The following is a 20,872-nucleotide window of genomic DNA, read 5'->3' on the forward strand; positions in this document are numbered from 1 at the left end:
TGTATATCGCAACCAACTCAATCATATTCTTTATGCTGCATTCCTGTTGAATCGGGCAGACGGACCACAGCCTCACATACTGGGGTAAACAAGCGTCCATGTAAAGAAGTGGTCCATCAGCACGAGGCAAAGCAATACACACGTGGCAGTATGTTGCCATGGCAATGTCGTGTTGTTTACCTCACCCATGTTTTACCGGCTTTCTCTTGTCGACTAAAATGACATCCGCTTTGTTTGCCGACTGCCGTCTGCCTGACGCCACGTGAAAGCGGCATCAGTGTGACCCTCCATCCTTCCTCACACTACACCCTAGTGATGGTTTTCAAACAGACGCCACCTCCATCGTTTCTCCCAGAGCCGACTGCTCCGGTGTCTCCAGTGAGTTTCCGTGGTTACCTACGGTCACGCTGCCACTGAACGTAAAATATGGCGGCACAACATGGCAGCCAGCATTGAGCTTACCCGCTCTCTGTTTATATGAACGGCAAATTCAAAGCTTACCAGAACACTTCAGTTTGTTGATGGGGGTAATTACTAATTAATGAAACACACACTTTTGAACGAAATATTCAATTTTTTTGAATAGACAACAAGAGAAGTTACACAATGTCCCTTTAACAAGTGTGAGTTCAGCTCAGTTCAGAAAGGCTTCACTGTCATCAGTGGCCAACAGACCAACAAACCTTGTAGCCAGTATTGTCAGTAACACTTAACAATAAGTACACACTATTAAGCATTAGTTAATGTTTAATAAATACTGAATTCTTCATTTTTGACGCATGAATACTCATTAGTATGTAGTTTATAGTTAGAGCTTGTCAATGATGAGTAAAACATTTTTAACTGTGTTTATAAACTACATACTAATGAGTATTCATGTGTTGTAAACAAAGAATTCAGTATTTATTAATGCTTAATAGTGTGTACTTATTATAAAGTGTTACCGTACTGTCACTCCAAAATGGCAGCTTACTTTCTAGATAGATCCAAAAAAATAATATCAGTCATATCTGTTTGAACCATTTTTTAAAATCAGATTTTAGCCATAATGGTTTATTTATGTATTTTGGTAACAGCAGCACCACAACAAACAGGTTCCAGGTCTTAAAGGATAGTGAAAGAAGGTGCGTGAATGTGGCTGCTCTGTCCGTGTGTCTGGTTGTACTCTGTTAGACAATGGTCATCGCTGTGTGTGTGTGTGTGTGTGTGTGTGTGTGTCCTGTCTATTATTGGCAGAACTGTCCCCTGCAGTCAGAGCAGGGGAAAGAGTGAGTGATGATGTGTAGGTGAGAAAGGCAGGAGTGAAGGGGAATAAAGGATGGATGGAGGTAAACCAGAGTAATGAAGGAGAGAGTGAACTGAATATTTATGCATTTTGCAGTTATTTTCACAAAAGCTGCAGCTGTTCGGTGGCTTTAGACCAGATTCTCTCCATAGAAATCTGCTCCTATAGACAAAAGGTTTCCATCGTTGACCATTGTCCTCACATCGAGAGACACGTCCGCACGATGGCTCCATGTTTTGGTTCTGTAACGTGAAACGATCCCCCTTGTGTTGTGTGACGACGTCTTCCTCTAATGTTGAGACTTTGGTGTGAATTTGATGTGATGCTCAACCTTTAAGAGGGAGGAAAAGGAAGGCGAGGAGAGCAGGCAGGGTGGTGGAGAGTGAGTAAGTGAGCGAGAGGAGAGGAGAGGAGAGGAGGAGGAGGCGGAAGAAGGAGGATGCAGCGCACAAAGCACCAGAGCAGCAGGTTGCTATAACAACAGCACCTTAGTGGTTCCATCTCTGTCTCTCTTCTCTCCCTCCCTCTCCCGCTCTGATCACCCTCTCATCGTTTGCTCCCCGCTGTCATTTGGCGCGCTGTGCCTTTCCATCAAGCCACCTATCCCATCCTCCCTCCCTCCCATCCTCCCACCTCCACCTCTTCTCTCCTTCACCCGCTCTCCTCCTCTTCATCATCATGTTCTGGTAGCTCCTCCACTCTAAGGAAAAAGACCATCTGCCTGACAAATAAATCCCTTCTTCCTCTTCCTGTGTGTGTGTGTTACCTTTGTCTCTCTGTATTTTTGTCATTCTCTCTCTTTCTCTGTGTCTGCTGTGGGAGCAGACAGAGGAGCAGTCAGCAGGTGTTTATGTCAAAGAGTACAGAGAGAGACGCAGGAGAGGAAACAAGCAGCGCTCTCTTCCCTTTCCTCTCCCTCCTGTCTTTGCTCTTTTGCATCCTCCCATCCTTTTTAGTCTGATGCTCTTTTTCCTCCCTCTGTTCTCCGGCTCTCCAGCTTGATTAAAACTACTTCATATCTCTTTGTCTCTGACGCTCCGTGTCTTGTCCTGGCTCTGAGTTTCTCTCTCTCACAGTCACGTACACGCACAAACACTCCATTCCTCGCAATTAAGTTCACTTCAAACGCATTTTTATTGCCGTGATTGTCAAATGAATAACAATATTGTTAGTTTCTGTTTGCAGTGCCTGACAGGTATATTACCATAATTTGAATTTAATTAGTTGCTAATTGTGCTAAAAGAAACAAATGATTAATTAAGCACAGTTAATATGAAGTATTTTATAGCAGCTCGCAGTTTTGTCATTCATCCCATCACGTCTCCTCAGGCTGTCGCGTGCTGACTCGCATGATACGGAGCCCACAGAACCACAGTCCACCTTTTCTCTGTCTCTACATATGTTCTCGATTTCTCCAAGAAGGTTAAACTGCTAATGTTTTTTGTAATAGCTGGGTGTGTATGTAAAAACCTCTGTGTGCATGTGCACATGCATGCATCAGAGTGGGAGGGTTCTATAGTTCACACCACCTGGATAATTATGGGAGTTTTTATAGGTGGGCCTTGAAAGGCGAGCCTGTTATTATCAACGTGAGTCACTGGCATTTAGGGAAAGCCTGTAGCACACACACACACACGCGCACACAAAACACACACAAACCCAAGCCCGCATCCAGGAGACCTGAATTATTTAAACCCATTGATTGCAGGACCACACACACAAACACACAAGAGTTGATGAAGCCATGTCGTGACAGTGGAGATGTGTTTTCCTGTGTTTTTCTCTGTTGTTCCTGTAATGGCTACACCAGCACGAGAGTTCAGGACACACACACACACACACACACATATTGTAGTTTATAATAATAATAGTTATAATGCCATAAAGACAATTAGTCAGTCAGAGTGAAGATCTGACTGCAAAACCAGTCTGACAGACCCCCCCACTAACACACACACTAACACACACACACACTAACTAAGAAAGTCAAAAAAGGATGATTTGTGTGCTCTTTGTGGTGTGTGTGTGTGTGTGTGTGTGTGTGTGTGTGTGTGTGTGTGGTGTGTGTGTGTGTGTGTGTGTGTGTGTGTGTGTGTGTGTGTGTGTGTGTGTGTGTGTGTGTGTGTGTGTGTGTGTGTGTGTGTGTGTGTGTGTGTGTGTGTGTGTGTGTGTGTGTGTGTGCGCGTGTGTGTGTGAGCGCGCGCCAGCTTCAGTGGGTCCACCTCAGGGTCAGAATACAATCTGAATATATTTTGTCTGTTGTTCCATCTGAATAACAAAGAGCAAAGTGTGCGTTTGCACACATACATGTATCGGTGGTGCCTCCTTTTTGTGTGTGCGTGCCTGCGTGTGTGTGTGAGAGTCTTTCACATGTGAAAGCTGAGAGTGTGGATTTCACAGAATATTTAAATATTCTTCTTTTTCTCAGCTCTTTTTTAATGCACAAGGCTTTTTGAAATGTTAGATCTGTACATGTAACTTGCAAACTGCTCCTACCATAGTGCACTCATGTGTCTATGCATTTATGATTGTAGGTTTTTGTGCAAATGTGTGTGCGTGTCAGTTGACTGAGGGGACGGGCTGGAAAAGAGATTTCACTGTAAGAATGCTTCCAGCATAGTGTATTCTTTCAGTCAGTTGTCCATTAAATTCCTCCTTCTTTGTCTATTTACCACGAGCACCGTCATTGAATTCCCTATTGTGTTTTTTTTTTTAATTTTTTCCAAATTCATTTGTTTAAATGATCAGATTTTGCAGTGATTTGGGTGCAGTAGCTTTTCTCTGCCACCACATTCATTTTCAGAGTCCTTATAAGAATAGAAATCAAATGGCACAAAACTCTATCCATAGCTTTTATTCCTCGTACAATGAATGCAATATGAGCCTTCAATTCTGGTTTTGAGTTAAAAAAAAAAAGATCTTTTTGACTTGAATCTTAAACACGGGCTCAGATTTGGGTCGGAGCACAAAGTCTGTACCCTGGGAACCTTTCATAAATGAGGTCCCTGCTTCCCATCCTTCATTTTAATAGCATCTACTATTTCTCTGCCAACTTCATTAGGGTTTGAAATTAACAGGAGTTAGGAGTGAAATTGAGATTATTAAATTGCACAGAAGCCTCAATTTTTATACACTTTACTGCTTTTTTTCATTTTTTTCATCACAGTTGTTATTGCCAATTCCCATTGTTAACCTGAGAGTCTTCATAGCTGCCATTTCCCTTACTAACTTAATAACTAACTAACTTACACACTTAAAAAATTTAAGCCAAGGATTATGACTATCATTATACTATCATTACTGCCACTTAGACGTTTTTATAAAGCAGTTTCTGGTGATGAAAAACACAGTGTAGCTTAAAAGGACAAACTGCTGAGAATTCTCAATTTCTCATTGGGTGCTTGCTTTTGTTCCTCTCTCCGCTTTCTCACCGTAACTTTGCCTCCCGTCTTTCGTACAGTGCTACGTTCTTTTTTTTTTGTTTGCCTTCCCTCCTCTCCTCTCCCACCCAGGTCTATGATAGTGATTACCTTAACTGCCAGCCGGCGTTCGTTAGCACCCTGTTGTTATCTCGTCTGTGCCATGGCAGAGGCAGTTAGGTTTAGGCTAAGGATGGGGTGTGGGTTTAGACGGGGCAGCCCAGTCGCCCATTGGCCGATGGTAATGATGGAGAGGATACTGTACGAGCTGCTCTTTTGATCTTTCCTTCCCCTCCTCTCAGAAACCTGGAGTCCAGCTGCTGAGGTTGCCCGTCGAGAGGGCTGCTAGTCTCCTCATTGTTGTGTTGACCCGTCTTTTACCTCATGTTAAAGAAATATATGTGTGCATAATGTACAGGATGTGAGAACTCGACGGTGTGGTCATCATTATTTCAGCCAGTCTGTGCTGAGAGAACAATTGATTCGTCTCGGTGATATTTAGATTTTCAGCACACCTCTCGTCTCCTCGCGACAGTTGATGATGTGTGTGGAGAGGAAGCAGCCTGTTGCCTTATTGATTTGGTATCTCATGTTGTTTCCATTGTTAGCGCCCTGAAGATCACACAGAAAGTTTTCATATTCAGCCCCCCCAATTTATTCCCCTTTTTCTTCTTTTTCTTCCAGCTCCAGGAGACTGTAAAGAGGAAACTGGACAGCGCGCGATCGCCCCTCAACGGAGACCAGAATGGTATCTGTGACGGAGGCAGCTACTCGCCGACCACCAAGCGGGTACGGAAAGAGGGCTCTGGTGGTTTGGACTCGCTAACGGGTCTCCCCAACAACACCGGTAACAGCGTGCCGCCCATCTCTCCTCTGCATCACCAAATGGACATTAAGCCCTTGCTCGGCGGGCCCAACACTTCCACCGGAAACAACACTACAAACAGCAACGGGAACCATGTGGGCCGGGCCGGCGACGAGCTGGGGAAGAACGGTGGCAGCCACCTCCCGGACGTGAAGCTGAACGGCTCGCTGGACCTCGAGGACAGTTTCGGCCTCCTCAAAGATCTGAAACAGGAGCCGCTGGATGACGGGGGCGGGATGGAGTCCTCCGATCCCCAGTCTCTGTCCAATCAGAACAAACTATTCTCTGACATCAACCTCAATGACCAGGAGTGGCAGGAGCTGATCGATGAGCTGGCCAACACCGTGCCAGAGGACGATATGCACGACCTCTTTAACGAGGACTTTGAGGACAAGAAAGAGGCAGAGTTTGGCAGGCCGGCAAACAATCAGACTCCAGGCCCGCAGGAAGCAGCTGGGAATACGGCGGCACCTGGGGGGGGGGCAGCGCCAGCAGCAGCAGCAGCCCTGCCTCCGCCCCCTCAGCCCCCGCAGGGAGGTCCACAGGTTCCCATAGGCTCACCACAGGTCAGTGTTAAGAGGGTCAGCATGATGTCTTTTTAACCCCTCCTAACCAGCTCCAGTCTTTCAATCATTCAATTTGTGTTGTAAAGCTTGTGTTATGTTTAGTTGTATCATACACACCGGCGTTGTCTGTCAGCTTGCCAGAGTCCCAGAAATTCATAAACCTTTTATAAGCTGCAGACTAAAAACTACAGTTTATTTCTGATGCAAGGTAATGAGTTGAAATTTCTCTATTGACAGGTTTATTTCCAGTTAAATTCAGTTCTTTACATTTTTGCTTTTCAATTGTTTTAAATTGGAACCCACTATTACTCATAGCTCATAGTAGTAATCATTGATACTTACATGGTTATTTGGGGTCATATTGTAACAAAGTGTTGTAAGTTAACTATGTGGTATTTTGGTCTAAGACAATATGGCTTCCAGCCAAACTGATGAACAAATATCTGTGGATGAGTAAGTGTCATTGACTTTACCTCTGAATTGGTTATAATAATTATTTTTTTATATTTTTTACCAAACAAATTAATATGACCCAATATGTAACGAGTAGGACTGAATTGTTCCATGTCCGTTTTTGACACATCAGATTGATAAGATGGCTTGGCTTTCTCCTAATTTTAATGCAGCTATTATCATATTAAAGATGGGGTAGGCAGGATTTGTTTAAAAAACAAAATATTAAAGGGATATTTCAACATTTTGGCAAATTGGCCCATTGCCATAATCTCTATAGTCACAGCAGTAGGTTCATTACCTTTAATTGTCGGTGCAAGCTATTTTTAGAACGGTGGAGCAGAGCCATGAGCTGCTCAGAGCTACGCTACGGAGGCTCATGGGATTCTTGGTTTCCCTCATCAAACTCATAAAATACACAATCTAACAACTCAAACGCTCTCGTGGACAAGTTGTGACCTGCACATTCACCACGCTATGAGATAATAACCTAACGTTACGAGACAGAGTTGTTTTCGAGGTAAATTCATGCAAAGCTGCTGATGCACGTTGCCTTCAGGGGCAGTTTTTCATCAAGCAGTCTCTGTATTTGCCTCGAAAACGACTCTGTCTCATAACGTTTCGTTATTATCTCATAGCGTGGTGAATGTGCAGGTCACAAAATTGTCCACCAGAGCGTTGTGGAGTTGTTGGATTGTGTATTTGATGAGTTTGATGAGGGAAACCAAGAAATCCCATTAGCCTCTGTAGTGTAGCTCTGAGCAGCTCACGGCTCTGCTCTGCCATTCTAAAAATAGCTTGCACCGACAATTAAAGGTAACAAACCTACTGCTATGACTATAGGGATTATGGCAATGGGCCAATTTGCCAAAATGTTGAACTATCCCATTAACTTTTTAAAAGAAAATTGTGTTTTCCGCTATCAGTAAGGAAAGGTCTGTGTATTTGGGGCGATCACAGTGTTTCTCCATGTATCTTTGTGCAGCAGCCTGAAAAACCTGCTGCCAGTATCTTTGACCAATCAAGTCTATTCTGGTCTGGGGGTTCCTGATTGGTTGAGGGGCTGGCCCTATTCTGTCCTCCCGATTTATTAGGACAGAGAACAGCCGGCCCTTCAACCAATCAAGAACCCCCAGACCAGAATAGATTTGATTGGTCAAAGACACCGGGACCTGTAGGCTTGTTTTCAAAACCAATCCTGCCTACCCTGGCGTTAAAGTCATTTGTTTGTGTTTGGACCCGTCTGCTCAGGTCCGACCATCATCATCCGGCCCGCAGTTTGCCACCACTGCCAATGGAACGCCTCCACAGCAACCGCTGCAGCAGTCTCCAGCCGTCGCCATGGCGTCAGGTTCACCATTGCACAATTGCGTGGCCCGTTCCCCTCAAACCCCGACCCAGGCTCAGACACAAGCAGTCTCTCGGCCTGGGAACGGATACATGATGAACCCGGGCCCAGGGGTCAGTCAGGCGGGAACGGGGACCGGGGCGGCCGGGGTGGCCCCCGGGGGTCAGCCCGTGGGGCCGGTGACGCCCGAACTCTCTCCGGCGGAGCAGCTGAAAGCGATGGCTCAGCAACGTGCGAAGCTGCTGCAGCAGAAACAGCAGCAGCAACAAGCGGCCAACTGGTCCCCGGCTGGCGCTCCGACCAGCCCCTACAACTCGGGCCCCTTCAACCAGGACAAACCCAACAGCCCCATGATGTACCCACCGCAAGCCTTTAACACCCCACAGGGCCCTCTAGTGGCTGGGATGGCTCCCAACAACGGGCCCAAAGCACCCATGAGCAACTACCTCCCTCACAACCACATGGGCATGATGGGTCAGCAGCAGCCCAACAGCATCAACCCCAACGCCCTGACCAAGCAGCAGCAGCAGCAGCAGCAGACGGCGGCCATGCTGTCCTACAACAACACCAAACCGCTGAGTCACTTCAGCGGCAGCGGGGTGGACCACATAGGCCAGAGGATGACTCCGCCCATGGGAGGGAACGGTCAGGTCAAGAACCCCATGATGCCCCCCTACATGGGCGGCGGGGGAGGCGGCGGTGGCCAGGGAGCGGGGCCGGGGCAGACCCAGGGGCCGATCCCGGGGCAGACGGCCCACCTGAGCGAGGAGCAGAAGAGGATGTTGCTGATGAAGCAGAAGGTGTTGAATCAGAACATCCCCTACAGCACCATGCAGCCTCACGGACAGGTAAGAGAACCACTTGCCGTCCTCCGTTGTCATTTTGAATCCAGCTCGGCCCGGTCTGACTCCGGGGTCGCTGTGGAGCAGGTCTTGAGGACACGAGTGCCGTGTTGAAGGGTGGCGGTGTTACAGAGCACTCAGCCTGCGACCTTGGGAGGAGAACGCAACACCACGTAGTGTTTGGCCGTTAGTCCTCTGGGAGCCGTGTGAAACACAGGCCGTCCACTGGAGCTCCTCCATAATGGTTCTGATATAATAATAGGTGTAAAGTTTATTTTTAACAGATGACTGGGAAGAGATTACAGCAAATAGATTTGCTGCTTTATAAAAATGTTCCAGAGGTGCAGTCAAGGAAGGTAAAATGGCGGTAGTTGCCCCAGCAACAAGCCAGGGCTGGGAATAGACATAGGAAAATGGCCTGTCGAGAGTGTATTGATGCCTCTGCAACACTAGCAGCACTGATAGCCCCCCCCAACCCCCCCCAGACACACAAGCGCATGCACTCACACACCACGCCAAACACCAAAGCTAAACGGCTCCTTTGCTCATATCCCCAATCTGTCACAGCTGACTGATGGCTGAGATTGGAGCGCTAAGCCAAGCTAGCTGCTGTCATTACCCAGAGCCCACCCCGGGCAGTTTGTTTCCTCAGCCCAGCCACTCGCCACAGCCCACTCCCTACGCTCCAGTGCTTCAGCCAGGTGTCAGGTGTCTTTAAAAATCCAGCGGACAGAGGATGCTATGGAGGTGTGGGTGGACGATAACTTAACGAATAAAAGCACACACACACGAGTGAGTGTGTGTGTCTTCTCATGGTGATGCTCATTAGCTCAGGGCCGTTGTATTATCGTCAAGAGAAAGCGCGTGTTGCTCGCTGCTGGTCTGTGTGTGTGTGTGTGTGTGTGTGTGTGTGTGTGTGTGTGTGTGTGTGTGTGTGTGTGTGTGTGTGTGTGTGTGTGTGTGTGTGTGTGTGTGTGTGTGTGTGTGTGTGTGTGTGTGTGTGTGTGTGTGTGTGTGTCGATGATGCACTTGTCAGCGTTGTCTCCTTCTCTCTTTATCTTTCTATCTGCCTCCCCTGTGTTTATGATATGGCTACAGTCCATCACCCCCTCCTCCTCCCCCTCCTCCCCTCTGGTGATCTCTGCATCTCCTGTCCAGCTCCTCCTCCTTTCTCCTTCCTCTGCCCCCCACCCCTGCCCGTCTCTCTCACTCTCTTTCTCCCTCTGCCAGAGACACTCAGCACCAATAAAGGAGCAGATTTATTAATATGGGGCCTTTGTGGCTCCTGCCTGGAGGGCTGTGTGTTTGTGTGCGCGAGTGAGAGAGCGCGAGTCCGTGCACATATATGTTTGTGTGGGTTTCATAGATTTAGGAGGCGATGGGTGTACGGGGAACGAGGGGTGGAGAGATTTATTTGAGTGAGCAGAGGAGAATTGGAGACCGGGAGGAGAGAGAGAGAGAGAGAGAGAGAGAGAGAGAGGAGAGGGATGTGCACAGCAGAGAAAGAACGACTTAAAGGAGAAAGGCAAATGCAGAAAGAGATTTATCGTAGAGTGAGGATGGAGCATATTAAAAAGAAAGTCAAGGGCCTGGTAAGAGAGAAATAAGTGAGCAATACAGGATGGAGTGTCTGAAATGCAAAATACTCTCTATAGAGGGTATGCACATGACGTCACGGTACTCGGAAGTCGCTGTGGAACGTCCACTGAGTGGCAAAAAGACGAGTGGCAGAGCCGCCAAAGTTCAAAAACGAGCAAGTAACGAAGCGATTTTCTCCGAGCCCACACAAGTCTGACATGTCTAGCTTTGCCAGCATGTAAAGCATGCATGACCTAACAGAGCTGCTAAAAATCTTGAGGATACGTCTCACTTTGACCGAGTTACATTCAAGAACCTGTTCTCAATGACGGAAAGTAAATTCACTGGAGCGGTCATTTTTTTCGATCGATCAGCTGTGTTTACCGTTTCAGGTGTCGTAGTTATGATGTTTAGACAGATAAATTAGTCCTCTAACACATCCTACAGTTTGACTGGTCAGAGTTTTTCAGAATAAAAGCAGCTCGTGTTTTAGTGTCGGGAGTCACTGTCAGGACGACAGTAGCCTAACAGCTGTAATCTCGTCCCTCTGCACATTAACAGTGAGCCTGTCAGTCACTCTGCAGGTGCCGCGGTCACACTGTGTGTTACAGGAAGTGTCCGTGGAGCAGACGGTTTTGGGGAGCTGGTTGTCGATTCTTTTTGACATCAATTTGTTTTCATATAAGATATTTTATCCAGTTTATGAGTCCATCGCTATCCGCCAGCACGTTGAGGAACGCTTGTTTTGCCACTCAGTCCGATCGAACGGGGCGTTGCCGAGGCCAACGTGACGTAAACGCATACCCTCTATTCTATATACATTTAGCACAATAATAATCTGTAGGTGAGTTTATTCTCAGTGTATAGTCTCAGATAAAATGAGCAAATCAGTGTAAAGCATTATTTTAATATGTATAAATTGGTGCAGATTGTCTTTACTGTATATTTAAAGGATAATGATGGCTAAAAATATATAGCAATATAAATATCTCCTGTGATTCTGGTTGAAATATGATGTCATAGTGATGTCTTCAGAGTTATATTGGCTTGGACATCAGAGAGACCACAGCAAAGTTGAAGTTGAATTTTTGCATTCACCTGAGAAAGAGAGAAAGAGAGAGTCTAAAACCATACATCTTCAGATGGCATCATGGGAAGTGTAGTGCCTTCGTGAGCTTGGTCACACCAAGGATTGGAAGTCACAATATTGCAGCTTCTTCTGCTCTCATATATTGGTAAATGTATTTCTCATAAGCCCCCCCCCACAAGTTTTCTGAAGTGCTACACAAAATCTCTAGAGTGCTGTTTAATGGAAAAGGATTTTAGCACTGAAGTCACCTAACTGCAAGTGCTGCTACTGAGGTGGGTCATAATGAATTGAATGCCAATTGGCAGTATATGTCAGTTGTAAAAAGAGGTCTTGGCAAATCAGCTTTCTAATATTAGAGTTTTCAAACCATCTGCGCCTGAATTGTACACACATAGGACACAGATCTGCAAAATTCTTCAGTATGTTAAGGTGAGAAATCCTGGAAGTAGTGACAAGATATGCCAAATGTAACAAACAATTGTTATTAATTACGACTTCTAGACATATTCAAGCCCCCCCCCCCCCCCCAAAACAAAACAAAACAAGAAAACAAAACTAACATATTGCTGAGTAACCAGTGGCAACACCTTCATCACCGTTACAGGAGTTAACACATACTGTAGAGACCTCATGGTTCAATAACATTTCCTTTCTGCCCTAGAAACCCTGTTAGCCTGTTGGTTTCCTTCTCCCATTGCACTCTGTACTGTGTTTACACAACACCTTCAGTTCACACCTAATGACTTCTAACAATAATTATACTTGAGATGTTCACTTAACAGAGGCTTGTCTGGACCTACTTTATGTCTGCTTCATGTACTGACAGCTGTCAAAGCTCAGCCAAGAAAGTAAAGGTTTATAATATAGTCGTGTTGACATACTGTATATTTACCAGCCATGACAGAAAGTGGCTGGTATGGTTTTCACCTGGTAAGTCAAGAGAGCGAGCGCACGCAGCACTCAGGGTTTTCTGTGTTTGTGGACAGATTTTCTCACTGCCATAGCTCACCAAGCTTTACAGGTGTGTAGATGAGATCAAATTGAAGATGAGTTTGAAGCACCGAGGACTCATGTCATAACGTTGAGACGACTGCTGGCTGCTGATCCCATCGCTAATAACTGGTCACCGGTTCTTGTTCTGAGGTTGGGGCTTGGTCATGATGTTTGTGGTGAAGCCGATACGAGCTGTGGCTTCTTTGTCTGCTTTAGCTACTGTACATTAGGGGTGTAAGAAAATATCGATACGGCACAATATCGCGATATTTTGAACGGCGATACTGTATCGATACAAGGACGCCAAGTATCGATATTTTATTATATAAATTGAGATGAAAAAAAAAGGTGAATTTATTTGTTTTGGTACTAAAGTAGTAGTTGCTTGTTCAGTCCAGTAGATGGCGTTGTTGGAGGCATCAGAGGAAGAGATCAGGAAAGCACCATCAGTGTTTAAATCAAACATATGCTGCACATGTTTTATAAAGTGTAGAATGTGCCACAGTGCGACCGACACCGACTGATACTCCTCCGTAGCAAAGCAAACCCCAGTGCAGTGTGCTGGATGAGCTCGACTTTCTACGCTGTGGAGGACCAGGAGAGACCGGGGCTGCACCTGGTGCAACCCCACTGAGGCGTCACCTCAGGCGGCTTGTCAGATCACCTAAACGGGGCAAGCCAGGCGGCGTCTGTGCCGAGCTACATGCTAATCCACACACGCTAACAGCGCCTGCACTCATGCCAAGGCAAGGGCAAGGCAATTTTATTTGTATAGCCCGTTTTTACAAACAGTTTGTCTCAAAGGGCTTTACATGGCATCGTAACAACATCCTCTGTCCTTAGACCCTCACATCGACTGAGGAAAAACTCCATGGAAAACCCTTTTAACAGGGAAAAGTCGGAGAAACCTCAGGGTGAGCAACAGAGGAGGGATCCCTCACCCAGGACGGACAGACGTGCAATAGATGTTGTTACAGACAACAAGCGTCCGCTCCCTCGTCAACAACACGGATTACAACAACACGGATTACTGCAGACTGTTCAGAGCTTCTCAGTGTAGCGGAGGAGCCGCTGTGTTCACGTTGTGTTCACGTTGTCACGGAAACCAGGTAGAACCGGAGCACCGCGAGCGCTGCAGCCCAGCTGGAGGAGCTAATGCTACAGAGCTGACCATGGACTGTAGAGCCGACAGGCTCCGCTAGACGCTAAGCTAACGGGAGCTGGTGTTGTTGTGGTGCGAGATGCCGTGGTAGGTTCCGCTCACTGCTCAGCACACGTGGAAATCCACAGCTGTTTGTTGTGTTTGTGTGACGGACGAGTGTCTCTCACTGCCAGTGTCTGTGTGTGACTGCAGCCTTTATTGCCAGACAGGACGTGGAAGCGCAGGAGTGTAAATATACAGCAGGTTATGTCAGTCTCAGATAATAAGGTTATTTCATTTTCAATTTAACATTTTTATTTAAATGTAAAACTACATATTTAATTTTATTTTTACTTGTAGGAGTGCATCTATCTACATGTTTGTATTTAATTAATTTGAACTAGTATGAAATACAAACAATTTGTCAGATGCATATATTTGCCCATTTTGCATCAATACAAAAGATTGAAGTGAGGTAAACAGACTGAGAAGTTTGTCTTATTAGAAAACACAGATGTTAACAAAGTTTTCATTTGGTGATGAATTACTACTATCATTTAATGTAAATATAGGCCTACAACTCGGATTTTAAGATGCATAATACATTCTTAGTTTTTCAGCAAACTATGTAATATCGCAATATATCGCACAATTTGGATATCGCAATATATCGTATCGTGACCCAAGTATCGCGATATGTATCGTATCGTGAGGTCCTTGCCAATACACACCCCTACTGTACATGTACATTAGGCCAGTGTGTGTATTTGTGTGTGTATGTGTGTGTCTCTCTGCTCTCTCCTCTATCCCCTCTCTGTTTCTCCCTCTGTCTGTGTGTGTGAGTGTGTGTGTGTATGTGTGTGTGTGTGTGTGTGTGTGTGTGTGTGTGTGTGTGTGTGTAGGCTAATCCAGTTAGCAGCTGCTTGGGGAAACTTCAGCCTCACTCCTCAAAAGCTCGTTAGTCAAGCTTTAATTGTTGCCTTGCTTTGCATATCGCCATGACGCTAATTTATGCCCGTTGTCGCGGTTACCGTCGCCACAGTGGTGGATGTCTCAGTGGAAGCAGCAAGTGGGGGAGCAAAGGCGTGTGCATGAGTCTGTGGAAGATATTTGTGTGATTGTCTGCGTGTGACGTGGTGGTGGGGTGTGTGTGTGTGTGTGTGTGTGCGCGTGTGTGCAGCAGGGAGACGGATGTGGCTTGTTGCACAAGCCCGCATGCAGCTGTGTGGAGCCAGAAAACCGTGGGGGCGGGTCTTTGGGATTATCTGAGTGATGATTGGATGCGAGTGGATTGACAGGTGTTGGCATCAGTGGAGGACTTCTAGTGTCAACCTGATGAATTGGAGCAGCAGATTTGAGTGTGTGTGCATGTGTGTGTGTGCGTGAATGAAATGTGTTGCAAAGTGAGCACATGTGTGTGTGCTCTTGCATGTACTGTGGGAGATTATTGTGTCGCACACCAACTGCAGTGCACAAAGGAGCCGAGACACCGGTGCTAATAGCCCCATGAGTCACGACACCAGCCCCCTCTCACACGCACATGCACACACACAAATAACAAATAAGCTCACTTTAAAAACACCCACTGGCATACACACACTTTGCTAAAGCCCTTTTTGTTTTCCCCTCTCTTTCCTGAGGTAAAGTCTCTCTCATCATCCTCTCTGTCCCGAGAGCTCTGACCTCCATTGGGTCTCAGGGGGGACAGACTACACACACACACACACACAAACACACACTGCTGTCTTCACAAACTGAAGCTCACCTTATTGGCCAGTGTAACATAAACACATATAATGGTCTCTTAATAAGACTGCAGTACATCAATGCCAAATATTTTCTTTTAAAAAGACATCTGTCTGTTATTTTCTGTTCGAAATTTGGGAAGTATTTTCGATCCGATGGGAAACTAGTGGATCACTTTGAAAACGTAGCTGATGTAAGCTGTGTTGGGACAGAACGTGAAGGAAAATTTTCGAGGTGGTGTAAATTCTCTGAGAAGATGAGAGTAAACGAAAAACAGTTGCAGATTTGCCAGGGGCAGAACTAGCGAGCTACAACATTATAGCTTGATGAAAGGTTGACTTTAATGTAACGATGAAGTGTGCATGGGTCTCTTTCTCAGCTTAAAGGAACTATTTCCATTTGAAGCCCAAAAAGAACATTTTTCAAAGCTTGTTGATATCAGTATTAGATTATTCTTATATGTACATGGAAATGTATTACCACTTACAAAATTGAACTACAGACTCACACTCATCATTACATTTCGTATGAATCACAAGCATCGTGGTCCTCTTTGAACCACAGTAGGAAATTGCACATGCTGACATTTATTTACATGATATTATCAGGTAAACAAATCTGTTGATCAAGGCTCCCTGGAAGAAGTAACCTTGTGCTTCATGGGGGACTTGATGAATACCAATAAATGACACATACACTGTGAAAAGATTAAATATCTAATAATAACAGTAAATTTTTGTTAGACTTTTTGGTAACACTTTATTTGATGCCTATCTCTATAATGCATTATAACATACTTATGAGTTATAATGCAGTTATAGCACTGTATAACTATAGTTATAAACACTCATAAATGATCATACAGTAATGCTTTATAACAATAATCATCATGACTTATAAGGTCAGGTATTATAATACGTTATAATTGTTAGTAACTTGCTGACAATTCCCACATCGATAATGCATTATATAGTTATAATGTGTTATAATTGACTTATAAACGTGTATAACTATCATTATAAACACTCATAAATTATCATAAGGCTTTATAACAATAAGCATAACACATCATAGAGCATTTTATAATGGCTTATAAGGTCAAGTATTATAATAGTTACACTGCTCTATAATGTATTATGCTTATTGTTATAAAGCCTTATGAGTGTTTATAATGATAGCGTATTATAATACCTGACCTTAAGTCATGATAAAATGTGTGTTATGATTGTTGTTATAAAGCATTTTATAACTTAGTATGGTTATAATGCGTTATAGAGTTATAGAGGCATCAGGTAAAGTGTTACCTTTTTTCTTTTTTTGGTAACACTTTCTATGAAGACCACCTCTATAGTGCATTATGAGCGCATTCATAGTGCATTATAATGCTCATCATAATCAGTCATAATGCACTATGACTACACTCATAAACACACATAAAGCTTTATGATGCACTATATCAACAGTTATAAATCTAGTTTATAATGATTTATAAATCCAAGGGCCTTATGAGTGCTCTTGACTGGTTATAAACTACAGACTGACTGATGGGGTTTATAATACATTATACCCGTCTATACACACACCTAACAATCAACTGTTATAAGGACTTATAGGATGCTATAATATTCCATGAAGGATCATAAGTTATCAATGTATGCTTTAAGTAAAGTGAAGTTTATATGGATGCATCTATAATGCAGCATACCTCACCATAATGTTTCATTGTTGGTGTTAAGTAAAGTGTAACACATGTGCATGCATTTAAAAGAATCTATGATGCATCCTAAGTCATTACTGTATGTCAGATACCAAAGTATAGATAATTACATTAAGATTTGTCTGCTTAGGAATATGACATTAAAGTCAGGTTTCAACTTCCTTGAAATGACAATAAATCATCCAGAGATGAATATCAAAGCTTTTGCACTCTATACATTGATCATGAGATTATGGTAAATCTGTAAAAGAAATACAACAATTTATTCACAGTAACTTTTTTTTATTTATCACCTTTTTCAACGATAACAATCATGGTCTAAGTTATGTATTAATTGGAATATGAAAGTAACTGCATAAAAAACTTAACTGCCATTTTATGTTCAACCTAAAAAGTTGGAGGTCAAATGTGAATATAGAATAATAAACAAACAGTTGGTCTAATCTCTCATCAGAGGAGGCTGGGCAGGAGATGGTTTCCTGGTTTCATCATCATCACAGCTCCATAATGTCCTTCTTCTGTTGGCACCGGTCACTCCGTTTTCAGTGTGGCTCCTTAGAATTACGGTAAAACACAAAAACTTAAGTTTAAACATGAATGGAGAGGCGCATGACTGTCAGCAGTAAATGACAACCCCCCACCTATATATTGTGCATCAGTACAGTATGATACCAGCAAGATAACAAGTTGATGGATAAACATGGGGAGTTTGCAGTATATTATATATAGACCGATCCTACCGGTTGATTGTTCTGCTAACATGACGCTCTGGTCATTAGATGCTAAACCGTATTTATCCCGGTCCGGTGCAAGCCTGAGACCAGAGCTACGGTCAGCATGGCTAACATGGAGCTAACACGAAGCTAACACGAAGCTAACGGCCAGCTAGCCGTGTAGTGAATCAGTTATTCACGTTGACAAGTCTCATGTTCTTCAGTCAAAACACACATGAGAACACGCAGAAGAGCAATCAGTGCTATTCTGGAATATACAACAAATTAAATATGATTAAAACATATTCAGAAAAATAAATTTACTCACCGAATCGAGATATCAGCTCCTCCGGTCGTTAGCATCGTCGGACGAGTTGTAAACACAGGGAAATGGAAACGAGAGAACCTCCCGCTCCTTTTACGCAAACCGGACATAGACTTCCGGTCTGAAACAACTCGTCCGACGATGCTAACGACCGGAGGAGCTGATATCTCGATACGGTGAGTGATTTTATTTTTCTGAATATGTTTTAATCATATTTAATTTGTTGTATATTCCAGAATAGCACCGATTGCTCTTCTGCGTGTTCTCCTGTGTGTTTGGACCGAAGAACATGAGACTTGTCAACTTGAATAACTGATTCACTACACGGCTAGCTGGCCGTTAGCTTCGTGTTAGCTTCGTGTTAGCTCCATGTTAGCCATGCTGACCGTAGCTCTGGTCTCAGGCTTGCACCGGACCGGGATAAATACGGTTTAGCATCTAAAGACCAGAGCGTCATGTTAGCAGAACAATCAACCGGTAGGATCGGTCTATATATAATATACTGCAAACTCCCCATGTTTATCCATCAACTTGTTATCTTGCTGGTATCATACTGTACTGATGCACAATATATAGGTGGGGGGTTGTCATTTACTGCTGACAGTCATGCGCCTCTCCATTCATGTTTAAACTTAAGTTTTTGTGTTTTACTGTAATTCTAAGGAGCCACACTGAAAACGGAGTGACCGGTGCCAACAGAAGAAGGACATCATGGAGCTGTGATGATGATGAAACCAGGAAACCATCTCCTGCCCAGCCTCCTCTGATGAGAGATTAGACCAACTGTTTGTTTATTATTCTATATTCACATTTGACCTCCAACTTTTTAGGTTGAACATAAAATGGCAGTTAAGTTTTTTATGCAGTTACTTTCATATTCCAATTAATACATAACTTAGACCATGATTGTTATCGTTGAAAAAGGTGATAAATAAAAAAAAGTTACTGTGAATAAATTGTTGTATTTCTTTTACAGATTTACCATAATCTCATGATCAATGTATAGAGTGCAAAAGCTTTGATATTCATCTCTGGATGATTTATTGTCATTTCAAGGAAGTTGAAACCCGGCTTTAATGTCATATTCCTAAGCAGACAAATCTTAATGTAATTATCTATACTTTGGTATCTGACATACAGTAATGACTTAGGATGCATCATAGATTCTTTTAAATGCATGCACATGTGTTACACTTTACTTAACACCAACAATGAAACATTATGGTGAGGTATGCTGCATTATAGATGCATCCATATAAACTTCACTTTACTTAAAGCATACATTGATAACTTATGATCCTTCATGGAATATTATAGCATCCTATGAGTCCTTATAACAGTTGATTGTTAGGTGTGTGTATAGACGGGTATAATGTATTATAAACCCCATCAGTCAACCAGTCAAGAGCACTCATAAGGCACTTGGATTTATAAATCATTATAAACTAGATTTATAACTGTTGATATAGTGCATCATAAAGCTTTATGTGTGTTTATGAGTGTAGTCATAGTGCATTATGACTGATTATGATTAGCATTATAATGCACTATGAATGCGCTCATAATGCACTATAGAGGTGGTCTTCATAGAAAGTGTTACCCTTTTGGTATTTAAGTTCGCTTCCAGATGACTACATCGACATCAACTATGTAGAAATAGTTTGTTGTGATTAATATATTGTTCAGTGTGGGTTTCCCACATGTGTGCTGGTACTTCTCATTGAGACATTCAGGATGAGGCCTGCACAGGTTTTAACAGGTGACAGAGCAGAGGGCATGAAGACAGAGGAGGCAGTGGAGGAAACATCAGAGAAGTTCAGCCACATGTTTGAGCCTCTGTACTAAAATAGACAATATCAGACCATTCAGCACATGTACAGTAGCAATTTTTGTTTATGTATGTTGTTTTTGTTTTAGCAGCATTTGGTTTAAATAGTATTAGTGTGATGGAGCTAATGCAAACTCAGGTTGATTTTGTCCGAGGTCACATCCCCTCAAGTTAACAGGATTGGTCCGTTTGAGTCCATGGTCGTCTTTATCTGTTTTTATGAGACTGTCATTGGCCTACTTGTCATGGCATTGAGTGGTTATTTCACTCCTGTGTCTTATACAGACATGATGCGGACATGTTAACAAGGAGGGGAGGCTTTAAGGAGAATGAAAGGATGACAAGTGAGAGAGAAAGAGAGAAGAAGAGAAGACCTCACAGACCAGGTTCAAGTCACTTCTCTCTCCTCCCTCAGCGTGTCCCCATGAGCACAAAAAATTACCTTCCCAAACTCTCTCCTTCCCTCACATGTCACCCCAACCCCCCTCACCCACCTAACACACACACACACACACACACACACACACACACACACACACACACACACACACTCCCTGCGTTGCACACATGCGCACACACAAGTTAACACTGCTCACTCTGTCACTCTTCCATCTCTCTCTCTCTCTGGCACACGTGTCAGGGCTTGAGCTGAGCTGCTCTCAGATCCTGTAGAGAGCCTCTAAAAATCGAGAGAGGGTGGGGGGTGGTGGGGGCGGGAGGGGAGGGTGGGGGGTCAGGTTGTGAAGGGGTGTTAGAGTGCAGCGGGTGTGTATTTGCTCTCTGAGATGCTTCCTGTTACCACAAACACAAGACAAGCTGCTCTCTCTGTGCCCCTGATGCCCATCCTCCTCCTCGTCCTCCTCCTCCTCCTCTCCTCCTCTCCTCTCCTCTCCTCTCCTCTCCTCTCCTCTCCTCTCCTCTCCTCTCCTCTTCTCTCCTCTCCTCTCCTCCATCTCTACCTCC

General features: G+C 44.1%; 1 protein-coding gene across 2 annotated transcripts in view; it reads left to right on the forward strand.

Moving 5' to 3' along the window:
• Positions 1–20,872, forward strand: part of maml3 (mastermind-like transcriptional coactivator 3) — a 159,131-nt gene that overhangs the window by 66,690 nt on the left and 71,569 nt on the right. The window contains exons 2-4 of one of the 2 annotated variants that reach the window (XM_085768743.1): positions 5,389–5,493; positions 5,602–6,135; positions 7,840–8,784. In XM_085768743.1, coding sequence (XP_085624869.1) covers positions 5,389–5,493; positions 5,602–6,135; positions 7,840–8,784 — 1,584 coding nt within the window. Of the gene's footprint in view, positions 1–5,388; positions 6,136–7,839; positions 8,785–20,872 lie in introns of both variants that reach the window. The other variant, XM_085768653.1, reaches the window with a different exon arrangement.

Source organism: Trachurus japonicus, chromosome 1 (genome assembly GCF_045865225.1).
Source record: "Trachurus japonicus isolate A0001 chromosome 1, Traja_1.0".
Classification (NCBI taxonomy): domain Eukaryota; kingdom Metazoa; phylum Chordata; class Actinopteri; order Carangiformes; family Carangidae; genus Trachurus; species Trachurus japonicus.